Here is a 21,300-nt window from a genome sequence, read left to right on the forward strand (position 1 = left end):
AACACATACGATACCTCCTCCCCAGTTTTTTTTCTCATTCCAATTTAATCCCTTATCTCCTTTTCGTCTACTAATCAAATTCTTCTCCTCTTGTAATCTCCTTGATTTTGTCTTATGTTATTAAAATTTGTACTCTTCCTATTGTAACGGCCACTTTGCACGGAAATGTTTTAACGACAAAAAGAAAATCTAGGGTCGGGGAGTCATGCGGAATTCGTCTGGTGTTAATGGCGTTTCCTTATTTTCATCTTGCCTTTCCTGCATGTCCATTCCATTACTACTCCTCCTTTCAGCCGGTTCGCAGAACACTGCTTTTCAACTAATAAACCACCGCGCAGAACCCCACCAGGGTTTTCACCTGTTCTGATTTATGAGACAATTTTCTTCCTTTTTTTCTTTCCTCTGACAGTACACCTGTTTTCTGCATCACTATGTTCTTCCTCTTTTGTTTATGGGATGTTTCGTTTCTTTCAGGCATGTGCTTTTATGGGTGGAGGAATTCCGCATGACTCGTCGACGTTAGAAGGGCGTTAATTCTGTTACACTTGGAATGATTATATACCAAAAACAAATCCTTCCTGATTTTGCATCTAATATACATGTCACTTTTCTGTCTGTTTATCTTTGCACTGTTTCCCTCCCTTGATTGTACAGAGACCCAGGATCGAAAAAAAAAACAAGGTCCTTTCCCCCTCTTCGAAATTTACAAAGCGAGCAAGCACTTTCGAGCGAGCAAAGCCGCAATTTCTTTTTCATGTTCTCGTCCTTCTATAGCTGGACGCCAACTTGCCCTATCTCCTTGGAACATATTTGAACACCGCTTTTTTACTTCTTGTTATTTACCATTTTACCCATGTAGACATGCTAAACGCTTCAGTTTTCTTTTTTTTCTTCTTTTTTTTGTCCCTCCTTCTCTCTCTCTTTAGTTCTTTTGCCTCCGAATACAAAAATACGTATATATACCAAGGCTGCGGGTGGGAAAACAAGGGTCTTCCGGGAAACCTTTCTATGATTCGCTTCATCGTTGGGTTTCGTGTAAGACCCACCTCTTCTCTTTTGCAATGTTTCTGGTGGTAGTCGAGAAAAAGATATTATTACGTCTTTAAGGTTATTACTGGCGTGTTTTTTTTCTTCTTCTCTACTTCGGCTTTCTTTTGTTCTTCTTCTTCTCTCCTTTAGGAGGCTCAACCGGTCGTATGAATATTATTTCTGACCTGGTTGATGCTTTGATTTTTATTTTTATTTTTCCTTCTCTTGGTTTTGGGCTGACGCTCTTTGTGTATGTATGTATTTATGTACATTTTAAATACGATCATTTGAAGGTTTTAAAATTTTTGAGGTTTTGGTTGGCCGGTCATGGAGGACTGAGGATTGTTTAGTTTCTAATCTATGTATGATGTAACGAGATAAAGCAACTATAGAAAAAGTATTTTAGGAATGAAGACGGTGATATGTGAAGCCTCGTCTCAGTGTCAGATGCTCACAACACCGATCATTATGATACCTATGATGCTTCAAAGTTCCTATAGACACATACATAGCGAATAATATTATAATTTCATGGAAGAGGCTGTAATATGACAAGTTTCTTAAATGGAGACCTAGGATCTGTACTATAAAAGGCTGTGCACATTTATGTGGTGGGTTAGAAGGGTTATGGTCTATCGAAGTCGTAATGTATCATATCAGGTATGTACTCTCTGACGAAGCCACTTATTGATTGGAGTAATAATTAGATGTCTTGTATGTATATGTAGTCTCGTATGCAGACATATAGTTAGTTGGGTAAAGCCTGGGCTAGAGTAATTACTTAATAATTTCTCCTTAAATACCTGCTAAATTAGCCTCGAGACCAGGGACCGAGGCTACTGCTAAATAGACCTGAATTTGACGCCAAAGGCATGTACAGACTACACAGATAGTCTCATATACTGCGCCTTCAAGAAGGAGTTGAACTCATACCCACAGGAACAAACAAACCGCAGTACCTACCAAAACATCATATCTCCCTATATATACCTCATCTGTTCTCTGTCATATCAATAGAAAAAATGGTCCGTGTAGAGTAGTGGTCATCTCGCCAGAATCACACATACTCACCGTCCTTCCTCTAGCCGAGGAAGAACGGTGAGTGAGGGGGACCTCTGGATATCGTCGGTTCGAACCCGACCGCGGGCACGATTCTTTTTGCTTTGTTGGACTGCTGAGCTTCTTCTTTTTTTTATTTTTATTTGGTTGTTTGTTGGGAGGTTGGGATCGAGATGGTGATTTGGATCGGTCGATGCGGGTGGGTGCAGGTGGCTGTGATTGCTGTGCGGTTGATTGCTGTGCGGTTGGTGTTGAAGTGGAATCCTTTTATTAGTCAGGTTAAGTGTAATTTTAGCATTATGTACTACCGTGCCATAAAGCATACCACCGTATCATTGGATTCGGGATCACGCATTTTATTGTTTGATAGGCCCTAGGATGTTAAGATACCCGATATATCTCTATCTAGTGGTCCTTCCATATCGACTTACTACAGGCATCTGAAGAGATCAATGTTCCGCTGAGATTTTCAAACTCCATATAAGTGTAAAAAAAAACACACCCAAAAAAGGCTTTTAGCCTCATAGATAAAAGTACTCGTAATTCTAGACTGATTTGACTGTTAAATCAGCTTCAATATCCCCAGATCTTGGATGATCTGAAGCTCGATGCTGGTTGACATCCGAATGTTGGATTTTGCGTGTTGTATATTACCCACGTGACGTTGTCTCCAGCCAATGAGAAGCCTGCGATTTCATTTGTGATGGCATGGGTCCACTTCCGCTAACCTCAACCTCCAAACTCAAAGAAACACACTCACCCGCCAAATGTTATAACGCCCCCCCCAGTCGCCACCCTCAAACCTCCTACCCCCCCTCCTCCATCCCGCCACCGTTCCTCCTTCCTTCAACCCTTGGCCTTCTGTGTTAAACCTCATCAAACACCTCGACAATGGCCTCGATAATACCACGACGTGCCCTGGCGGCCAGGAGCGCTGCTGCCGCCCTCATCCCTCGAGGTATGTTCACTACCTTCCACTTCTACCTCGATATATCCCATTCCAAGGACTCCATTGACCGCTAACAATCCTCCAGCATCCCTCGTCCCTGCTCTGGCAGCCCAACCTCACCGCGACTCCTCCACTCTAACAACCCAACGCTCCACCAGCGTCGTCAGACGCGAAGTCCCACTCCCGAGCCAGCAGAAACCAGAAGGTGTCGTCGACTACGCATTGTATGTTTTCTCTCATAAGCACCTTTACCTCCACCTCCACCTCCACCACATATCACTAACAAATACTTATTCCCTCATCCCAGAACCACCCTCGACGCCATCGCAAACTGGGCCCGTCAAGGCTCCCTCTGGCCAATGACCTTCGGTCTCGCCTGCTGCGCCGTAGAAATGATGCATCTCTCAACCCCACGTTACGACCAAGATCGTCTTGGAATTATTTTCCGAGCTTCACCACGTCAATCCGATGTTATGATCGTAGCTGGTACGCTGACGAATAAAATGGCACCGGCGTTGAGACAGGTTTATGACCAGATGAGTGAACCGAGATGGGTTATTTCCATGGGAAGTTGTGCGAATGGTGGAGGGTATTATCATTATAGTTATAGTGTTACTAGAGGGTGTGATAGGATTGTGCCGGTTGATATTTATGTGCCTGGGTGTCCGCCGACGGCGGAGGCGTTGATGTATGGGATTATGCAGTTGCAGAAGAAGATGAGGAATACTAAGGTTTGTGGTTTTTCCTTTTCCCAGCCTTTATCTTTCCCCTCCTCCTCCTCGTTAGGTGGGGGTTTTTTTTTTGAGTGATTACTGACTTTTGAGGGATATAGATTACAAGAATGTGGTACAGGAAGTAGGTTTTTGGTTTTTTTTTTATTTGGTAGCCTCGAAATTAGAGATACAAATTGGTCTTCTTCTTCCCTTTCTTTCATTCATCCTTAGTAAGGGGGAAAAGCAGGATTGTTTACTTTCTTCCCTTCGGGCTTCTTGCAGTCCTTTTTTTTTGTAAATATGTTGTTAAGGTTATTTCATGGTTCCCCAGCGGTTTGTAGTATATATATCTCAAAAAAGAACGAAAAATAGAAATACAGAAAGATTGAACGGAAGTCGAAGTTGATAATTTTTTTAAAAAAATTTGGATGTTGGATATCGCTAGTTGAAATTTAATTTGTGAGGTAACATGAAATGTGTAGCTTGCAATTGTCCATGAGATATATTATAGAGGGTACCAGTTACATATTTACATCGACAATTAGATATGCTCAGCTTCTGGGCCGGTCGTTTTGATAGTTCTTTAAATCATACGCATAGTTCGGTACTGTTTGTATTATCAAGTATAAAACGAATTGCAGCTGGTTCTCTCAAGAATACCTCGAAATTCTCGATGGCGGACTACTGAACCCAATCATCCAAATCGATATAATTCAAGCAATTCTATGAATCCAATTACCTTCGGAATATAATACTCAAGCTGTTTGGTGAGGCAGCAGCTAACTTAGCTATAGTATGGTGGAAGATCTGATACTATATCTCGCATCTAACTTTTATACTCGAGAAGGTAAACTACCCTAATATTATAATTAGCTAAATTTATAAAAGTGAATGAAAAATGAATATCAAACTATAGCTAGCCACTCGGTCATAACTTATAAGAATACCTCATCGAAAAAGGCTAATGTAATCTCGTGTATCCAAGCGTCATATATATCTCAGTACTTTCAGGACCCGCCGTAGCATTATATATTAAACCCGTTTTATCAAAATCTCTATATAATCGAAGCAATTCGACACAAGTAACTTCCACTAGGTAGGGTATAGTTATTTAGAGGACAGGGTCAGGAATACCGGCCGTGTGTGGGTTGCATAAAAAACAGATGGGTAAATATCTAGATAATACAGTTCATTTTGTTTTCGGGGAGAGAGTTTGAAGGATAAAGAGTTATCATTTCATTTGGTATCACGGAAGTTAGACTGAACAGAAGCTATAGAAATGTGAGGGTGGGAGGAGGTGGAGTTGTGAGTGTGGCGGTGGAGAAGAGGAGGAGATAAAGAGGAGAAGTAGAAGTAGGAGGAGGAGGAGGAGGAGGAGGAGGAGGAGGAGGAGGAGGAGGAGGAGGAGGAGGCGGAAGAGAAGAAATAATAAAGCAATGGAACGGAAACATTAAAAGCAAGACCGAATAAATGCAATGGCACGATTCCCTCCCGTGGACACAAAAACCCTGATCGCATGATAGTGAACAAGTAGTAGTATAAAAAATATAGAAAACAGGGAAAAAAACGAGAATCCCCCCCCCTTTAGTTTAAAAAGAACAGAAGAAATCCATTCGGAACCCAGGAGTAATAGTAGAAGTATGCACGATTTGAAGCAAATCAAAAAGTGCGAGTTGTACCGGTAGGCCGTATCCCTCTCATTTTTCCGCCTGGAAAGCACCTGGTAGATCTTTTTCGACCCTCCAGATATAAAAAGGCAGGTAGTTTTAAAAAGGGAAACGGAGGGGGGAAAAAACCGGACATAAAGAAGGGGGGAAGAGGACAGGCGAAAAACATGCGTTATCTTACAAAGGAATCAAAATTGATAAGAAAACAGAAGAAGAAGAAAAAGGACGAGATGAGGTCTCAGACCTGCATTGACGGTTTTTGATGGTGCTAATAAAACCTAGTAAGAGGGAAGAATAGAATGTGGAAAAAGCAAGGAAAAGACACCATCGTTGTTGGTGATGGCTTTTCACAAGTTTCATCCAACACCACGGAGAAGCAAAGCGTTGAAAAAAAAAAGGCGAAGATGATTCCAAAGTTAGGCAATTGGATAGAATTCAATCAAGCCTTTGTTTTGGTCTTCTTGGTGACCTTTGCGTCAGCAGCCCTGGTAAATATACTAGTTAGCAGGCAGCTTGGTGATAGATACTTTTTTTATGCATACGAAAATCAAGTGTTTGATAAGGACATTTGTGTTTGTTCTGATTTTGAACGGAAAGTGGAGATATCCGACTTACTTTGTTTTCTTAGCAGCACTAGGCTTGGGACCCGGCTTCTTCTTCGTAACAGTGGTCTTCGCCTTCTTCACAGCAGCGACAACCTTCTCCTTAACAGCAGCTGCTGGCTTCCTCTTCTTCGGTGCAGCCTTTGGCTTAGTGACACCTGATGAAAAGATAGTACGAGGAACGACAGCGCGCGTCGAACGGCGAGTAGGTTCAGTTGGGGTAGTTGGCTTCTTCTTGCGACCAGGGCCAGATTTGGCGACAGAAGTAGCAGAACTAGTTGTAGGAGCCATTGCAATTGATTTCTTTCAAGTCTGAATAGTTTTGATTTGGAGAGTTTTGTGGAGTTTGCAGGAGATTAATGGAGAAAGAGAATTTTTTTGGTTGATGGAGGAGGTGAGAGGAGAGTTTTGGAGTTAGAAGACAGAATCAGTCGGGTCTTTGTCTTTTTCTCTTGCCCTGTTTGAACGCTTGGAGCTGCTCGCTGGTGGTGCGGAAAGAAATATAACCACTGCAGGGGGGGAACTTTCTGATAGAGCAAAATATAAACCCTTTGCGATCGGAAAATCGGGAAAGTTTTTGCAGAAGTGGGTTTCACAAGCAGCTGCGATGGAAGATTTTATAGATTGATAGATTGATATCTCTTGTCGAGAATTTAAAAAGGGAGGATGTCTTGCGATGAGTGGAGGTGGTGGAGTGAAGTGAAGTGAAGTGGGAGATTGATTGATTGATTGTTTGGGGGGAAACTGAGGTGGCTGAACTTGGAAACCAACATTTGGCGGGGGGAATCAACCAGCTTTATAGCACAACTGACCCGACTGACGGACTGACTGCTCTTATGCACACCTTTTTTTCCCATAAATATTCTATTCCAATATTACATTTTATAATATTCTATTCTATTCTGCCACACCTTTTCTTACTCGCTTCTCTTTTTTCCCGTTTTTTTTGCTCTGTTTTTTATTATTATTTAGTTTGTTTTGGTTTTTATCGCTCATGTTCATCATCCGATGGGAAAACTTTCTTCGTTAGATCCTGCGACAGCGGCGGCGGCTCTGGAAGGGCTCTGGAAGCATCGTTCGTTCTTTAACTTTTTATTCCTTTCCCGCACGTGTCGCATGTTGTTATTATGATTATTTGCGACGGGGGGGGGGGGGCTCCAACTAACTACTAACTAGCTAATATCTATCATTCATCAGTCCGTCCAGTCGGCTAGACCTTAGTATGTGCGGACATGCAATATAGGAACCAGGTCCAGGTTTGTTAGCCGGTTGCGACGTGTACAAGCCTCATGCTTTCCCCCCTCCTCACCCCCATTCCCCCTCCGATAGGTGGTATCAAGGAGGTTTCTTCATGCAGGTTCGCTTTTCTGTTTCCTCCCGATCGTTTTACTTGATAACCTTGATAGCACCTTTTTTTATATATTTTTTTATAAATAAGATAGTCGTCATGTGTGATGACTATTGCTCAGTTAATTACAACATAGAAAGTTAAAGCTGGTCATGAGGCTTTTGTCTTTCGATGTGGTGCTTCTTTTCCTTTTTTTGTTTACTTATTATCCTTTGTTTATGAATTGAATGAATCCTGACTTTGATCATTTTCGTATTATCGTCTACTAATTTTTTTGCGCGATATCCTTTTTCCACTTTTTTTAAAACTATTATCTGTCTTCATGTCCGTCGTAAAAGATCATGGTCATTTATTTTCCAGTTTAGTGTTCGAGGTGCTGAACTAAACATCCTCATTTGAAGCTTGGGGGGCTTCCCTTGGCTGATTGGATCGGTTCCGGCAAGGTGTCACAAGATACATCCTCCGTTTTAGCATCTAATGTTAATCTTAATACTTTTTTGGTTTTCCCGATTCCAAAATATCACGGACACTTGCGTTGGATCCTCGGGTATCCTTCTTTTTCTCCAGCTCGTTTTTTTGGGGAAAACAGAACTTGGTTTTAGAAAACTTGAGGACAATCAGAAATACAACGGAGAAAATAGTAAAAATAAAAGTAAAAAATAAAAATGTGTGTGAGCCATAAGCACATCCAGTTGGACTCGAAGAAATAGATAATTAAGTGGCTGGGGGGGGAATAATTATAGGCAGTCGATCGAGCTGAGGAATTCGAAGCTTCCAGTCAGGACTCCGTCGACCCCTCTTTTTTTCCCGTCGCTCGCAAATCACAACATTTAAATTTTGCACTTTTGAAACCCGAAAGCCGATAGACCTGCAGAAATAAAACAACATAAAATATCAAAGGAGTATTCTATTATATATTATTATATATATATGTAGATAGTATGTATAAAGCCAGTTTATACGCACCGCATTTAATTTGTTTTATTAGAGGTAACTTAACTTCTCAGTCGTATAGTTAGAGGATCGTCTGAGGCTGACGAATCTTCAGCTTCCTTTGAATCCCACCCACCGCATCCCAACAAATCAAATAACGTTAGCAATTCACAGACTCGCGACCGTTTTGAATTCAAATAACTGGCTGCAATTACCTAGCTAGATCATTAGAATACAAGCTGGATATCTACAGCCGTATACCTAATTAGCCAATATCAAGAGTTAATTCTTGGTTACAAGTTTGTCATTTTGCCTAGGTTATAAATCTCTAGCGAATCAACTACCATTTTTTGAACCTCAAGCCTCAAAAAATACTGTGGAAAAATGGCTTTCTGATATCGACATATATATCTCGTACTTAGAAGAAGATTTTGATCTGTCTATAAGATTTAGGTACTAAACTATGGAGGGTATTTAAAACTTCTACGTTATAGGCATATTATACCCGACTCCCTTATGTAATACTTTAGCGTCTCATATGAAGGAATCTCTATCGCATGCATCTTCGTTCTAGATATCGACACAATTACGACTCCTTTGATTGATATAGCCTCCTCAAGCCCAAGGTTAGAATCAAATATATTCATGATACTTCCTTCATTCCTTCCTAAAATTTTAACTTCGTATATAAATACATCCCACCTATAATAACTAAATACTTAATTATCAAGCCTAAACGATAAACAACTAGCATCCTGATATAATCTATTAGTTAACAATTTTTCAAAGTAGAAGGCCTAAAATTTAATCCCGCTGACATCGATCCTGAATACTAATAGGGAATACAACAGATTTTAGAATTGAGTTATTTGCAGCGGATACGATCTTTAAAATACAACTTACTCCCACGACTAACTCCCAAAAGTATCCTCAAGGGTTTCTAGTTTACTATTTTTCCTATAGCTTAGCTAGCTTTTGCATAACCAAAATTTAAAAATACAAGCTCTCTGTAAAATATAGCATTCAATTAAACCGGGAACCTGGGTTTGTTGACCGAACGTTCGGATTTTCTTGCCCCTATGTATATTTATATATAAGTATATATATACTCCCAAGTACTCATACTATTTAAGCCACATCCAATGATACGGAATTGGAATTGGTCGACGAGGCCGGAAAGACAGTGAATTAAGAACCTTTTACTCCAAACCTTAAACCCTCCTGGAGAATTGTTATATTTACTTGGACTATGGTATATAGATATAGGGTATATATGAATATGATACCTAGTTCCATTCGGAAGAATATAGAATAAATTATTCCAAAATATAAAATAATCACATATCCCTCCTTTCTTCCCCACATAACATCATCATCGTCATCATCATCATCACCACCAAAAAAAAAGAAAGTCCAAATATTTATATAAAAAAAAAAAATCCATATAAGGGGGAAAGAAGACATATAAACTCATTGCTCATCATCCAATCAATCAAGAAAAAAAAAAGTCATCCAATCAATCAAGAAAAAAGAAAAAAAAAAGAGGAATAAATCATCAAATATCAAAAAGATCAATCAACCAAAAATACCTGCGCCTTATAAATCAAATTCCTCAAATGCGTGTTCTCCCCATTCTCATCTCCACTCTTCCACACAGCCGGCCAAACCACACACGCAACTTTCCGTCCATTAGAATCCTCATCCTCATGTCCATCAAGATCATCCATCGTCTCGGCATTAAACTCCTCTCCCAACAAATTCACCGGACTAACCGCGAACCGTGCTCTCTGAACTCTCAAATCAACTGCAATCCCTGCTGCCGTTTCGAGAATACTTCGTAGCTTTTCTCGGGGTTCGGATGCTGTCGAGAGACCGAGGGGTGCTAGGGCGGTGGATAGGTGGAGAAGTAGGTCTTCGAGGGAGGTGGTTAGGAATGCTTCGGTCGTGGAGAGTTTGGTGGCGCTGGCGAGTGGCGCGTTTCCAAGGGTTGGCATGGAGTGCTTTCTGATCATGGTAAGGGTTTGGGCACGCCAGCGGTTGATTGCGGCGTCGTATGAGGGGGCGTCGGAGAGGGCTAGGATATGTTAGCTTGGTAGGATGAGGGGATGTAGTTGAAGTATAACTTACAAGCTAGGTATTGCTCAAGAGCGGCGAGACCGTCATTTGTTTCTTGGGTCATACCGTACATATAGGCGTTGAAGACATGGTCAAGTAGGTATTTTGAGATAAGGGCGGAAATGACAAATATCTTTTTGGAAAGGATGAGTTTTGGATTGCCGTTTGTGACAGTGGAAAGTGTTAATTGCACGCTTTCAGGTAGACCGTCGAAATCTAGTTGTTCGTTAATAAAGATTGTCCAAACGGAAAGAGAGAGGTGGGAGGTACATACTAATCTTGCCCTTGAAGTTCAAAAACACCCACTGCTGCATATTTCTCCACAGATCCCCAATTTCCTGATTAAACAGATCATCGGTCTTCTGGGCCTCTGTGCGAGTGCTCATGCTGATATCATGCTTAAGTCTTTGAATCTGTTCCTCAAGCTCAGAAACCAATTCATCTTTCTCAGCAATGATCTTCTCAAGCGAATGGCGTTGGCTTCTCGCTTGCTCAAGATCTTTGATCAGATGCTTGTTTTTCTCTGTCCAGGTCTTATCCCAGTCCTTGTCACGCACTGAGATGGCGCGCTTAACGTCCATGTCATGCTGTCCCCGAAGGTCATCGACTCGACGACTCAGCTGTAATCATGTTAGTCTTTGATAAGGTCGATGGTATAGGTAATAACTTACGTCATCATATGCCTTCTTTGCATCCTTAAGATCATTATCCTTCCTCTCGTAAGCTCTATCAGCCTTATCTAGCCTCTTACTAAGCTTATCCCGCTCTTTAATAGCGTCGTCACATGCACTCCGTAGAATTTCAACATCTCGCTTATACTTCTTCAACATATCCTCAAAACTGAACCCCCCAAACAACGTTAGTACAACTTTCTTCACTTCTTCGAGATTCATCTCTAAAGCAACAAAAAAAATCCAAAAAGGGAAAAAGAATAACAACTTACTCCTCCTTCGCTCCACCTGACAACTGAGCAACAATATTCTCAGCCATATCCTGTAAATTGTCGAGCATAGAAATATCTCCGTCGAGATCTCTAGATGCGGTAACGGGACTAACTATATCCTCGTCTTTATCTGCATCCGAGGAGGCTCCTCGGGTGGTTGTCTCGGGTATTGAACCTCGGCGAATGCTCGAACCAGTTGGTGATGTTGGATCTATAGTTGAAGAATTTAGCTCTGCCATTTCTTGGTTTTGTGGGGGTGAGACAATATCGGAAGCCGTGTTTGTCTCTTTCATCATTTTCATTTTTAATTTTGTTTTTATGAAAAGGCTTATTGCTTGTTACTTCTTTCTTATGTTCTTGGGTTTGTGTGTGGGCTGATATAGTGGCTATGTTGTAGATGGGAGCAACAAAATTGCCAGCCTTGCTTGCCAACAGGCAATGGATCCACACACTAACGACCAAAAAGAAAAAAACCACAAACCCACCACACATTTCGTTTCTAAAGTCTTGGATATCGCACCAACTCGACTTTATATGCAAGCGAAACCAAACGGCAAAAATCCGGTATGACAAAATTAAGAAAAAAAGAAATATTAAAAAGCTTACCTTTACGTTTCATATTAGAGCTAGCCCGGCTTGCCCTACTTGCCACGCTATTACGTCGGGAACTCTTGGCTGACTTTGTGTCTGGCAGATCCTTAGAGCTCTTGGAGCTATCCTCAGAATCCGAATGTGATCCTTCGCTCCCGCTGCTTGACTCCTCACTGGATTCTTCCTTCTCGTCCCCAAATGCAAGAGGGTCGTCTTTATGTGCAGCAGATGTAGGTTTTTCTTTCTTTGCGGTGCCTTCTTTATCTGACTCTTCTTCAGAAGATGAGTCCACAGACTCAGGCTTCGTGGCCGATCTGGTAGTTTCGGCTTGCTCTTCAGGAGCTGCTTCTGCTTCTTCCTGATCTGCTGCTGGAAGCCCTTCTGGAAGCTTTTTATCTTCCGTATCGATTTCTGACGCTGATTTATAGTGCTCGTCTTCCGAGCTTGATTCCTCAGATGAGGATTTTTCGCCTTTACCCGCTACCGGTGTTTCTGGGTCCACAAGCTCGAAGACTTCTAAAGTACTCTCTTCGGCCTTTTCGACACCCTCTTCGGTAGGGCTTGGTGGCTTGTCCTCTCCTTTATCAGACCCCTCGGTGTCGCTTTCGGAGGCAGACTTCTCTCCTGCTTTGGCCTTATCTTCTTCCTCGCTTGTCCCAGACGCTTCCTCTCTCGACTTCTCAAGGGCTGCTTCGATCTCTGTGCCTGCGAGTGCAGTAGTTGCGGCTGCGGCTGCTAAAGGCGATAGAGCGCGGGAGATACCCGAAATAGGAGATCTCTTGAGTGGCCTTCTTGGGGCACCTGCAAGTCTAAGGCTACCGCTGATACTACCAGTCGGAGTTGGGAGCTTTGGGAGGTTTACGGGGGTAGATGCGCGAAGGAGAGGGGTTGTTTTCTTGGTTGCTGGGGAGCGGGCACTCGGTGTGGATGCTCTTGATCTTGGGGCGGATCCCGGAATAGCTATGGGTAGAGCCTGGGAGTTTTGAGCGACTTCGTTTTCGGCGTCGGTTTTGTTGCTGCTGGAGTCGGATTCTTCGGATGAGTCTGAGTTGTTCTTGATGCTCGGCTCGCTGTGGGAGAGGCTGGTGGGGCTTTGTGGTGGTGGAGTTGCGGATTTCTTGCTACTTCTTCTGCGCCTGCGGCTTCCGTGGGAGGATGGGGGACGAGATACGGATGTTGGAATATTTAAAAGAGGGTTTGGGGATGCGGATCTTTCTTGGGCTCGTTTGGATTTACGAGTTTTTGGGGAGTGGTCCGATGAACTTGGAGATAGGATTTTGATGCTGTGTTCGGATTCGGATTCTGCTTTTTTCCCTTCCTCTTCGGTGTCGCTTACAACGGCTTGAGAGTCGTTTGGTGCCTCTGATTCTTCGGTGATAGCTGACTCGTTGATCGGTTCTGGGGTTTTCTCCTTCTTTGATTTTGACTTTGATTTCTTAGCTTTGCGTGGCTTTCGAGGTTTCTCTGCTTCTTCGACTTCCTCCGCTGGTTGATCTTCGTCGTCCGCCCTGGTTTCGACTGAAAGCTGATGCTTCTTTCGTTTGCTAGTAGTAGTTCGCTTCGACTTCTTCTTTCCAGCTGCAGCTTCCTCTTCGTCCTCTTTATCCCGTTGTTGCTTTTCTTCGATGTCCTCACCGCCCCAGGTGATAGCAAGTGGAGATCCCCTCGATTCCTTCCTAGAACTCCTTCCAGACCCTTTCTTTACCGAAATTTGAGAGGGTTTGATACCCTGTTTAGTCTTAACAACCTCTGGAGTGCCGAGTACTGTCCCTTCGTCGTCCTCAGAATCGGTATGACTAACGGATTCGCTCTCACTTTCCTCGCTCTCGCTTTCCTCTGTAAGTTCCTCTGGAGATCTGGAGTATGAATCTGCGACTGAATTCGGTCGAGAAGAGTTGGAGCTATACCTCCTGCCCGGTTTTTCGAGTAGTTTTTGTGGCCGACGGATGCTACCTTGTGCGCTAGGACTATATGCACGAGAAGTGTCGAGGGTAGGAAGAGTTTTATTTCTTCTAGGCTTTCGTGAATCGCCGCCTGGGATTGCAATTGGTGCGGTACTACCTTCGCTATCACCGTCGTCTCTAACGCTGTGGTATGAATCTGATTCTCTACGTCTACGATGTCGAGTTAGTGGTGGTGGTGGTGGGGCTTCGATGGCCTTGATGTTCAACTTTGGAGTTCCTCGACGTTCGATGATATCACTTGGGTCTCTTTCGGAAGGAACGTTCGAGCCTCGACGTTTGAATGGTGGACGCGGGGAGTAACGCCCGCTGTCGTATTCTGCTGCGAGTTTTGAAGGTCTACTCTTTGAGGCCTTTCGGCCGGTTGTACCGCCTTCGTAGTCTGAACCCTTTACGCTACCGGCGTAGTAATCTTCTTCGCCTTTTGAGTCTCCTCGTCGAGGTCTTGGAAGTTCGGTTGAACCGCTGCTTGTTCTTGTTTTTCTGGGGAGAGGGGAGTTGACACGGGAGCCCTCACGTTGGATTGTTTGGAGTGGGGATGGGGTTAATGTTGGTGGAGGTGGGGGGGTGGGTGCATATGTCGGTGCGACAAAGGTAGTTGCCGGGTCTGAGAAACCAAAGGGCGCTTCTGCCCCGACCACTGGTGGAGCGGCGTATGCGTCACTAGGGATATAAGGATAAGCGGGTGGAATAGGGGGTGGGAAACCGTGCTGAGAACCGTGACTACCAGTTTGATAAGGGTCAACAACAGGAGTAGTATAGCTTCCGTACGGAGACTCGCCGTAGGCCGAGTAATGGCTAGTAGCAGCCGATTGTGGTTGGTAAGAATAAGGGTCGGTGGAAGTTTCCGAGGCGAAGGAATTTTCCCGTTCAGCTCGTTTACGTTCTTTACGTTCAGCCCTCTGGCGGTTCTTTTCTTCTTGTTTTGCTAGCTTTTCACGTTGTTCCTTCGCGCGGGCTTCACGGGCTTCTCGACGTTTTTCCTTATCGCGACGTTTTAGTTCGTCTGGATCGACGGATTCGGGACGGCTTGGTGGGGCCGGTGCGGGTGGAGGGATTATAGGTTCTTCGAATGCGCTTTCACCGCCGGTATATGAAACGTAGTCTTCGTATAATGGAGATTTTACTGAAGATTGTGAGGTTCTAGTCGTCCTTCTTGACCGTCTTTCCCGTTTGTTGATATATTCAGGTACAGGTGGGGTAGGAGCGGGGATGATCTCAGAGAGACGAGCAGCCGCCCCGGGGGGGAAGAAATCCCCAGAAGGAGGACCTTTCTGACGACTCTTCTCCCTTACGGTCTCCCTTTCACGATCCGAAGCGTCTCTTTGTGTAAAACTTCGTCTACCTGGCCTTGGAGTCGCCCAAGGATCTTCTGCACCTCCGTGACGAGGGGTATGAACGTGGGCCGCGGGATCCTGGGTATGGATATTTAACCTGGGATTTGCGGAAGCACTACTGAATGAGTGAGATCTATGATGTGTCTGTGCGTGCTGGCTCTGGATTGTTGAAGCACGGGGTGGTAAAGGAACAGCACCAGAACCAGAACCAGCTACACCGGAGCCGCCGGCGCCACCAGAGCCTCCTCCTCCTCCAACACCGGAACCCTCTCGTTGGGTATGGCTCTGGCTTCGATTTCTAGATCTGGGCTGAGAAGCCCGTTGGGATTGGTTACTGCTGGATAGGTAATGATATTCGGGTGCGCCGCCCCCATATGCTGAAGGGTCGTAGTAGGAGGAACCGACGCTGGAGGGTTCGTAGTCGTCGTACCCGCCTGGACCACCACCGGCGGCGCCTCCTCCTCCACCTCGGTAGGAAGGTGAGTAAGTACTAGGCGAAGGTGGGACTGCAGACTGTTGATAACCTGTGCCCTGCTGTTGTCTCCAACCTGCACCCCCGTAAAACGGTTCTTGAGAGTAGGAAGTCACGGTTGAGGATTTGAGAAGGGTTAGTGAGGGGTTGCAAGGTCCCCTATATTGCAGGCCTTTCTAATTCGAGCTGGGGGGATGAGGTGGGGGGAAAGAAGAAAGAATAGAGTATCCCTCCCAGAAGTAGTGAGGGGTGAGGAGGAAGGAGAGAAGTTAAGAGAGAGGAAGGCGGGGTGGGTTAGAGGATATGAAGTTTCAGTACACTATAGTTCGAAGATGTTCGGAAGGATCACGCCAATTGACCTTCTGAACGCCTTCAAACAGGCACTGGAATTCGAGACCTCTCTCTCTCTCAGAATACCATTTAAAGGATAAGAAGTTTGGAAAGAAAAAGAATCGGGAAGCTAGGTGAACAGGTTCTTTTCATATGATATCAACGCTGGCTGGGCTGGCTGAGTGAGGTATTGGCTTGGGTGGTCAAACAACCAAGAATCTACAAGGGCCGTGGGAAGAAGGAGCCTGAGGAGCTATAGATGGCAAGAAAACCCGTCCTCTTCTCTGCGAGAGAAATCGAACAGGAAAAAAAAAAAAAAGTTGGATTGGCGGCGTGTAGGTAAAAAAATCTCTAGTGAAGATTCTAATATATCTTTGTAGAGAAAAAAAGCATCAAAAAAGTATATCAAAGTATACCAAAAAATAAGAAGAGACCCCTCAGATAAATCGTCGTCGTCCAGAATTATGAAGATTGAAAATCGAGAGAAAAAAAGGGCGTACGGTGTTTTTTTCCCTCTCTTAACAATCCAAAAAGCACGAACAACTCAGCTGTGTAGTAGCTGATATGTACGATGGGCAAGGGGATGAAAGATGTGGGCCTGTCAGACTTCGCTGTTGTGCTTTTCTGCGTGCTGTAATGCTTTGCTTGCTTGCTTGATAGGTCTGCTCGATATGCTTGCTGTAATGCCCTCAGCAAGGGGGAAGAAGGGACTTCTGCATTCAAATGTCTTATTCTCGTGCTTCTTTGCTCTTGCGCGCGGGGTTCTGGTGCGTATACGTAGTTTTTGATAGAGGGAAGGTCTTGTGTCTAAACCTCATAATATAAAACCTACAGACGGGGAACCTGCAAGACCAGACCGTTCAGAAAAAGGGCGGGACAGTGCTTGCCCTGGAACTAACGAGCGAGCGAGCGAGGGGAGGGTCCGCCCCTTCAGGACTCTTTTGGCACCGTTCCCCGCTTATTGGGGGGTTTAAGGACGGGTGCGGTATGAGACCTTTGGAGGAGTTATCCCGTCAGGAGACAATCAGTTAACAAGGGGATATCGACTAAGTAAGTCAGCAGCAGAAACGGGGGCGTCTATCAAAGTACCGTTCAGATAGATATAACATGCATGTATACATATACATCCATGCAGACATACCATACTAGTACTAAGCCATCCGGGTGGGATTATAATGGGAGGAACTGACCTAAACTTCCAGGGCGGACCAGCACCATCACCACCTCCAAACCCGGCATAAATCCCAGATACCATACCACGAAGTACTTACATATCAAAAGCACACATACACCCACATATAGAAAAGTGGGTTTTTTTTACTTTTGGGGCGGCGGCGGGGGGTAGCTCGTTAGTGTGTGTGTGTATAGGTCAGGCTAGCTGCTTAAGCTCTCGTTGCTTGTCCGGTTGCTGTTTGCTGCACGAAAGGGCTAAGCTCCTGCCGGGATAGCGCTTCATAGCTTTTCCCCTCCCCGTGATACAGGTTAACCACCCGTCCTGGCCATCGCATTGGCTGGCGGGTTTCACGGCCGTTTACTTGGTCCTGCGTCAAGTCCCCTTCTTGTGAGAGATGATGATTGTAACCCTAAAGACGGTAGTATGCATGGCGGCATGAGATACAGAATTCTGTACATAATAAGCATAGTAAGTACGCCAGAAAGAAAGAGAAACACAGAGGACAAAAAGAACCCTGTAGATTGATTGAACCCGAGTAACAATACATACCTGTCATCCCAGATGTCCAAAGCGGGTAGCGAGTTCACATGAGCTCTTTTTTTTTCACTTCTTCTGTTTTCCCAAAGCTGATGACCGAAGAAGTTAAAATCGAAAAAGAAGGGTCGGTCAGTCGGGTTAATTGTCGAATCAGCAACACTCGCCTATCGCGGACCAACACGCTTTCCTCCCGTGGAACTCCTCTTCGAATTCCTCCTCTTCGAATTCCTCCTCTCACGAGGTAGGTAAGTAAGTAACTGCCTAGGTTCTTACTGAGAGCGAGACGATGGCATGACATCCACCCATCCATCCATGATCCATCCATCTATCTATCGGGATCGCTTGCATCCATCCCCCTCCCGTTCTACATGCCACAAACGGCACACTAATATTCTTTACGTGCGTCAATGTCATTCGTTTATTCAAAGGTTTCGATTATCAGATGGGGGATTCGAACAAGCCTTTGAGCCAAACACCCTCCCTCCCCTGATCGATTGGCTTTTGGAGCTCTATAGACCTAGGTTATCGACGGCTGTTCGTCCGGTTTGGGAAAATACACCAGACTTGTATAAAATACTTCCTTAAGTACTGACTGACTATACCGAAGTAATCTCTCAGGGAGGAATTGAAAGAAAGAAAGAGAAAAATATACGGATCGCATTGAGATACCGTAATTGAGAATTAATTCCCTTCCTTTATAATTAACCTTTTTTTTGTCGGGATTATTAAAGAGGGGATGTAGAACCTCGCTGTGGGCCTTCAATGACCCCCCAGTATAGATGCCTAGACCTACGATATGAATTCAGGTATATGCTTTGACACAAATCCCATGACATCGATGACATCGCGAACTTTGAGAAGGAACACATCATTTTTTTTTTACTTGTCCAAAGAATCGCTAATACATGCATCAAATAGCTAGTAGTAGTAAAGTTAATAATGATAATATCCAAATACCAACTCCATCATACAATTCACACATGATCTCGGTTGAGAAATAAAGCTAAACACTCCCTGCTCCATCGATATCTCATCGCCGTTTAGCCTCCTGTCACATCATCATCAAACCGAAAAGAGTGAGGAAGGGGGGGGAAGCACTCTGAAATAAACAAAAAGAAAAAAGGGAACGGGGGAAAAGGGTATAAAATCCAGACGCAAAAACAAAACAAAAGATAGCAGTACTAAATGCCTTAAAGCCTTTCTTTTTTGGAAATCCCTCCCCTGTCATCGGTACTCGCATGTGCAGGTCATTAAAGGATGAAGAACGAAAGAAAGAAATAAAGGAGGGCTCAATGAAATTTCGCCACAACCTTCCCGTACGGCACCCCATCCACCTTCAACTCAAAGATCAAACTTGCCGAATCGATTGTCATATCTAACGTGAAATCCAAATTATCGAACTCAATGCCCTTGCTCGTCGTCAGTCTCGTAAACAGCGACTTCGGAACCGCATTAAGGTCCGTTGTTAACGTGCACACGTTGATAAGCCCCTTCTTCATCGAGTCAGGTGCAACGTCCATGTCGCAGGCGATCAAGTCATCTTCTACTATCAATGACTGGCCCGGCCTGAAATTGCGGGTGTAGTGGAATGACACGGCTTTGCGTTCTGATACTTTCTCGTCCTATATTGTATTATTGTCAGTTATCATGTCACAGAATCCGCTGGGGCCGAACAAAAATACCTTCGCAATGTGCCACTGCATTCGGTCACTAACCATCCACCGCTCCCATAATGGCGACCAATATCGATCTGATATAGGGTGTTTCTCTTCGTCGAAGACTGTAGCGTAACTAGTCCCGTAATGCCATCTCGATCGTCGACTGACTACCATAGATCCTTCCAATCCACGAAGAACAGCTCCACGCACCACGGCAGTCCATGCATACACAGGTTGCATGACCTCCACGATGCTATGATTCGTCGGCCGCTCGGAGTAAGGCGGTGGCGCCGCATTGAAGTGGCTCTTCAACCTGTTATACAGGTAGTTCGACTGGCCAAAACCACCAACCAACACAATGCCCTACACGTTTTTGATCAGCATGGTCCTGTGTGACAAACAATACCCACGTTTTTTTTTGTATACATACTGCAATTGCCCCGCCTCTCCTCTTTATAGTCTCCACCTGGCCCTCCACGAGTTCCACAACCTCTTTGATGATAGGCTCAAAGATGTCTCTCACGTGCTCTCTCGTCAAGACCAAGAAGCCACCTTCTACACCCGCCTCCTCGTTATCCACCAATCCAGGGAATGGAACAGGAAGCTCTTGATCTTCGTCATTGAAGTTTCGTTTGACGTATTCGTCCCAGTACTTCAATCCCATCATTCTTGTCCGTGGTTTCATGGCATTGTAGACCGAAGTTCCGACTCTAGATTTAACGTGGTCCTCGAACCTATAGTTCAAAAAGGCAGACCCGCAGAGCCCACCAGTACCAACTGCAGACTCCTCTACCCTCAGCGGCGAGATTTGCGTTATCTTATAAGAAATCAAGTCCTGTTTTCCTCCCCATTAGTACCCGTCTATCATAACCAACCCATGAAGTTTAATATGGGATAACATACCACTGTACCACCACCAGCATCGCACACAATGAAGTTATCCCCAACCTTCAAATGATTCGGTTGGATCGCCTTGAGTGTGTACACGGCAGCCGCCTCAGGTTCGCTAATAAGTCTCAAATCGTGCCTGTTACCCATCCCTGCCCTCTCTGCTGCCTGCAAAGTCGCGTTTTTCGCCGCATCGCTCCAAACCGCTGGAACAGTGAGCACAAACTCCACCTTCGTACTAGCCATAAAACTATCACCGTACCGTCTTCCCAGCGTATCCATGGTATGCTTGTATATAGCGGTCAAATAATCGGAAACGGCATCGACTACATTCTTATTGTACTTGCGAAGCTGGGCAGCTGTTTCGAGCGGCGAGACGAAGTGAGGGAGTTTTTGGTTTCGATCCAAGAAGAGCTTGATACAGCGAAGACGCTCTTCTTCGGGTTTGAATTGGAAGCCCCATTTGTTTGCTTGGACACTCGTGGCGCCCGGAGGGGTTATATAGGAGATTTCAGTGGGGACTTTGTCGGATGTGATGCCGTTGCCTCCCGGCCAGGTTTTGATAACTTCGACATCTTCGGGTGTGGAGGTGTAGACTGCTGCGACGCCTGTGTGTTTTTCAAAATATGTCGGAGTTAGAAATTTATATCGGGAGAATTGTGAAGGTTTTGAAGCTTAATTGGAGCTATAAATACATACCACTAAAAGATGATGTATAAATGTTAGCATACAGCTCATTTTATATATAGATTTTTATACAACACAGAAAACAGTCCAGACGGTCAGGCAAAAAGACAGAGAGAGAGAAAAAAAAAAAAAGGGGGGGGGGAGTGAATTACCTGTAGGTTGTCCCGAAGTCGACACCGACGATAAGTCTGTCTTGTTGTCTTTCCTGAGGTGCACCAGCAGCGGCAGAACCCGTAGAAGCTCCGGCGACGGAACCGGATCTCATGCCCCTTGAGCCATCTTCCTCAACGATCGATGGATCGGACAT

The 21,300-nt window shown here is 44.5% G+C and overlaps 3 protein-coding genes across 3 annotated transcripts; 1 reads left to right on the forward strand and 2 right to left on the reverse strand.

The window, feature by feature from the left end:
• Positions 1-2,979: 2,979 nt before the first annotated feature.
• AOL_s00188g133 (uncharacterized protein) lies at positions 2,980-3,896 on the forward strand (the record flags this gene model as incomplete). Its single annotated transcript, XM_011128381.1, has 4 exons — positions 2,980-3,046; positions 3,123-3,261; positions 3,345-3,768; positions 3,870-3,896. 4 exons carry the CDS (start codon positions 2,980-2,982, stop codon positions 3,894-3,896), a joined length of 657 nt encoding a protein of 218 aa, XP_011126683.1.
• A 1,960-nt stretch (positions 3,897-5,856) lies between these two features.
• On the reverse strand, positions 5,857-6,310 carry AOL_s00188g134 (uncharacterized protein; the record flags this gene model as incomplete). The annotated part of the gene is made up of 2 exons (XM_011128382.1): positions 5,857-5,902; positions 6,033-6,310. 2 exons carry the CDS (start codon positions 6,308-6,310, stop codon positions 5,857-5,859), a joined length of 324 nt encoding a protein of 107 aa, XP_011126684.1.
• A 3,561-nt stretch (positions 6,311-9,871) lies between these two features.
• On the reverse strand, positions 9,872-21,300 carry AOL_s00188g135 (uncharacterized protein; the record flags this gene model as incomplete). The annotated part of the gene is made up of 12 exons (XM_011128383.1): positions 9,872-10,374; positions 10,428-10,631; positions 10,690-11,035; positions 11,087-11,255; positions 11,359-11,569; positions 11,965-15,878; positions 19,081-19,382; positions 19,443-19,781; positions 19,849-20,253; positions 20,322-20,914; positions 21,002-21,007; positions 21,171-21,300. The coding sequence occupies 12 exons, from the start codon at positions 21,298-21,300 to the stop codon at positions 9,872-9,874; spliced, it is 7,122 nt and encodes a 2,373-aa protein (XP_011126685.1).

The sequence above is a fragment of the Orbilia oligospora genome, assembly GCF_000225545.1.
Source record: "Orbilia oligospora ATCC 24927 unplaced genomic scaffold scaffold00188, whole genome shotgun sequence".
Lineage (NCBI taxonomy): Eukaryota > Fungi > Ascomycota > Orbiliomycetes > Orbiliales > Orbiliaceae > Orbilia > Orbilia oligospora.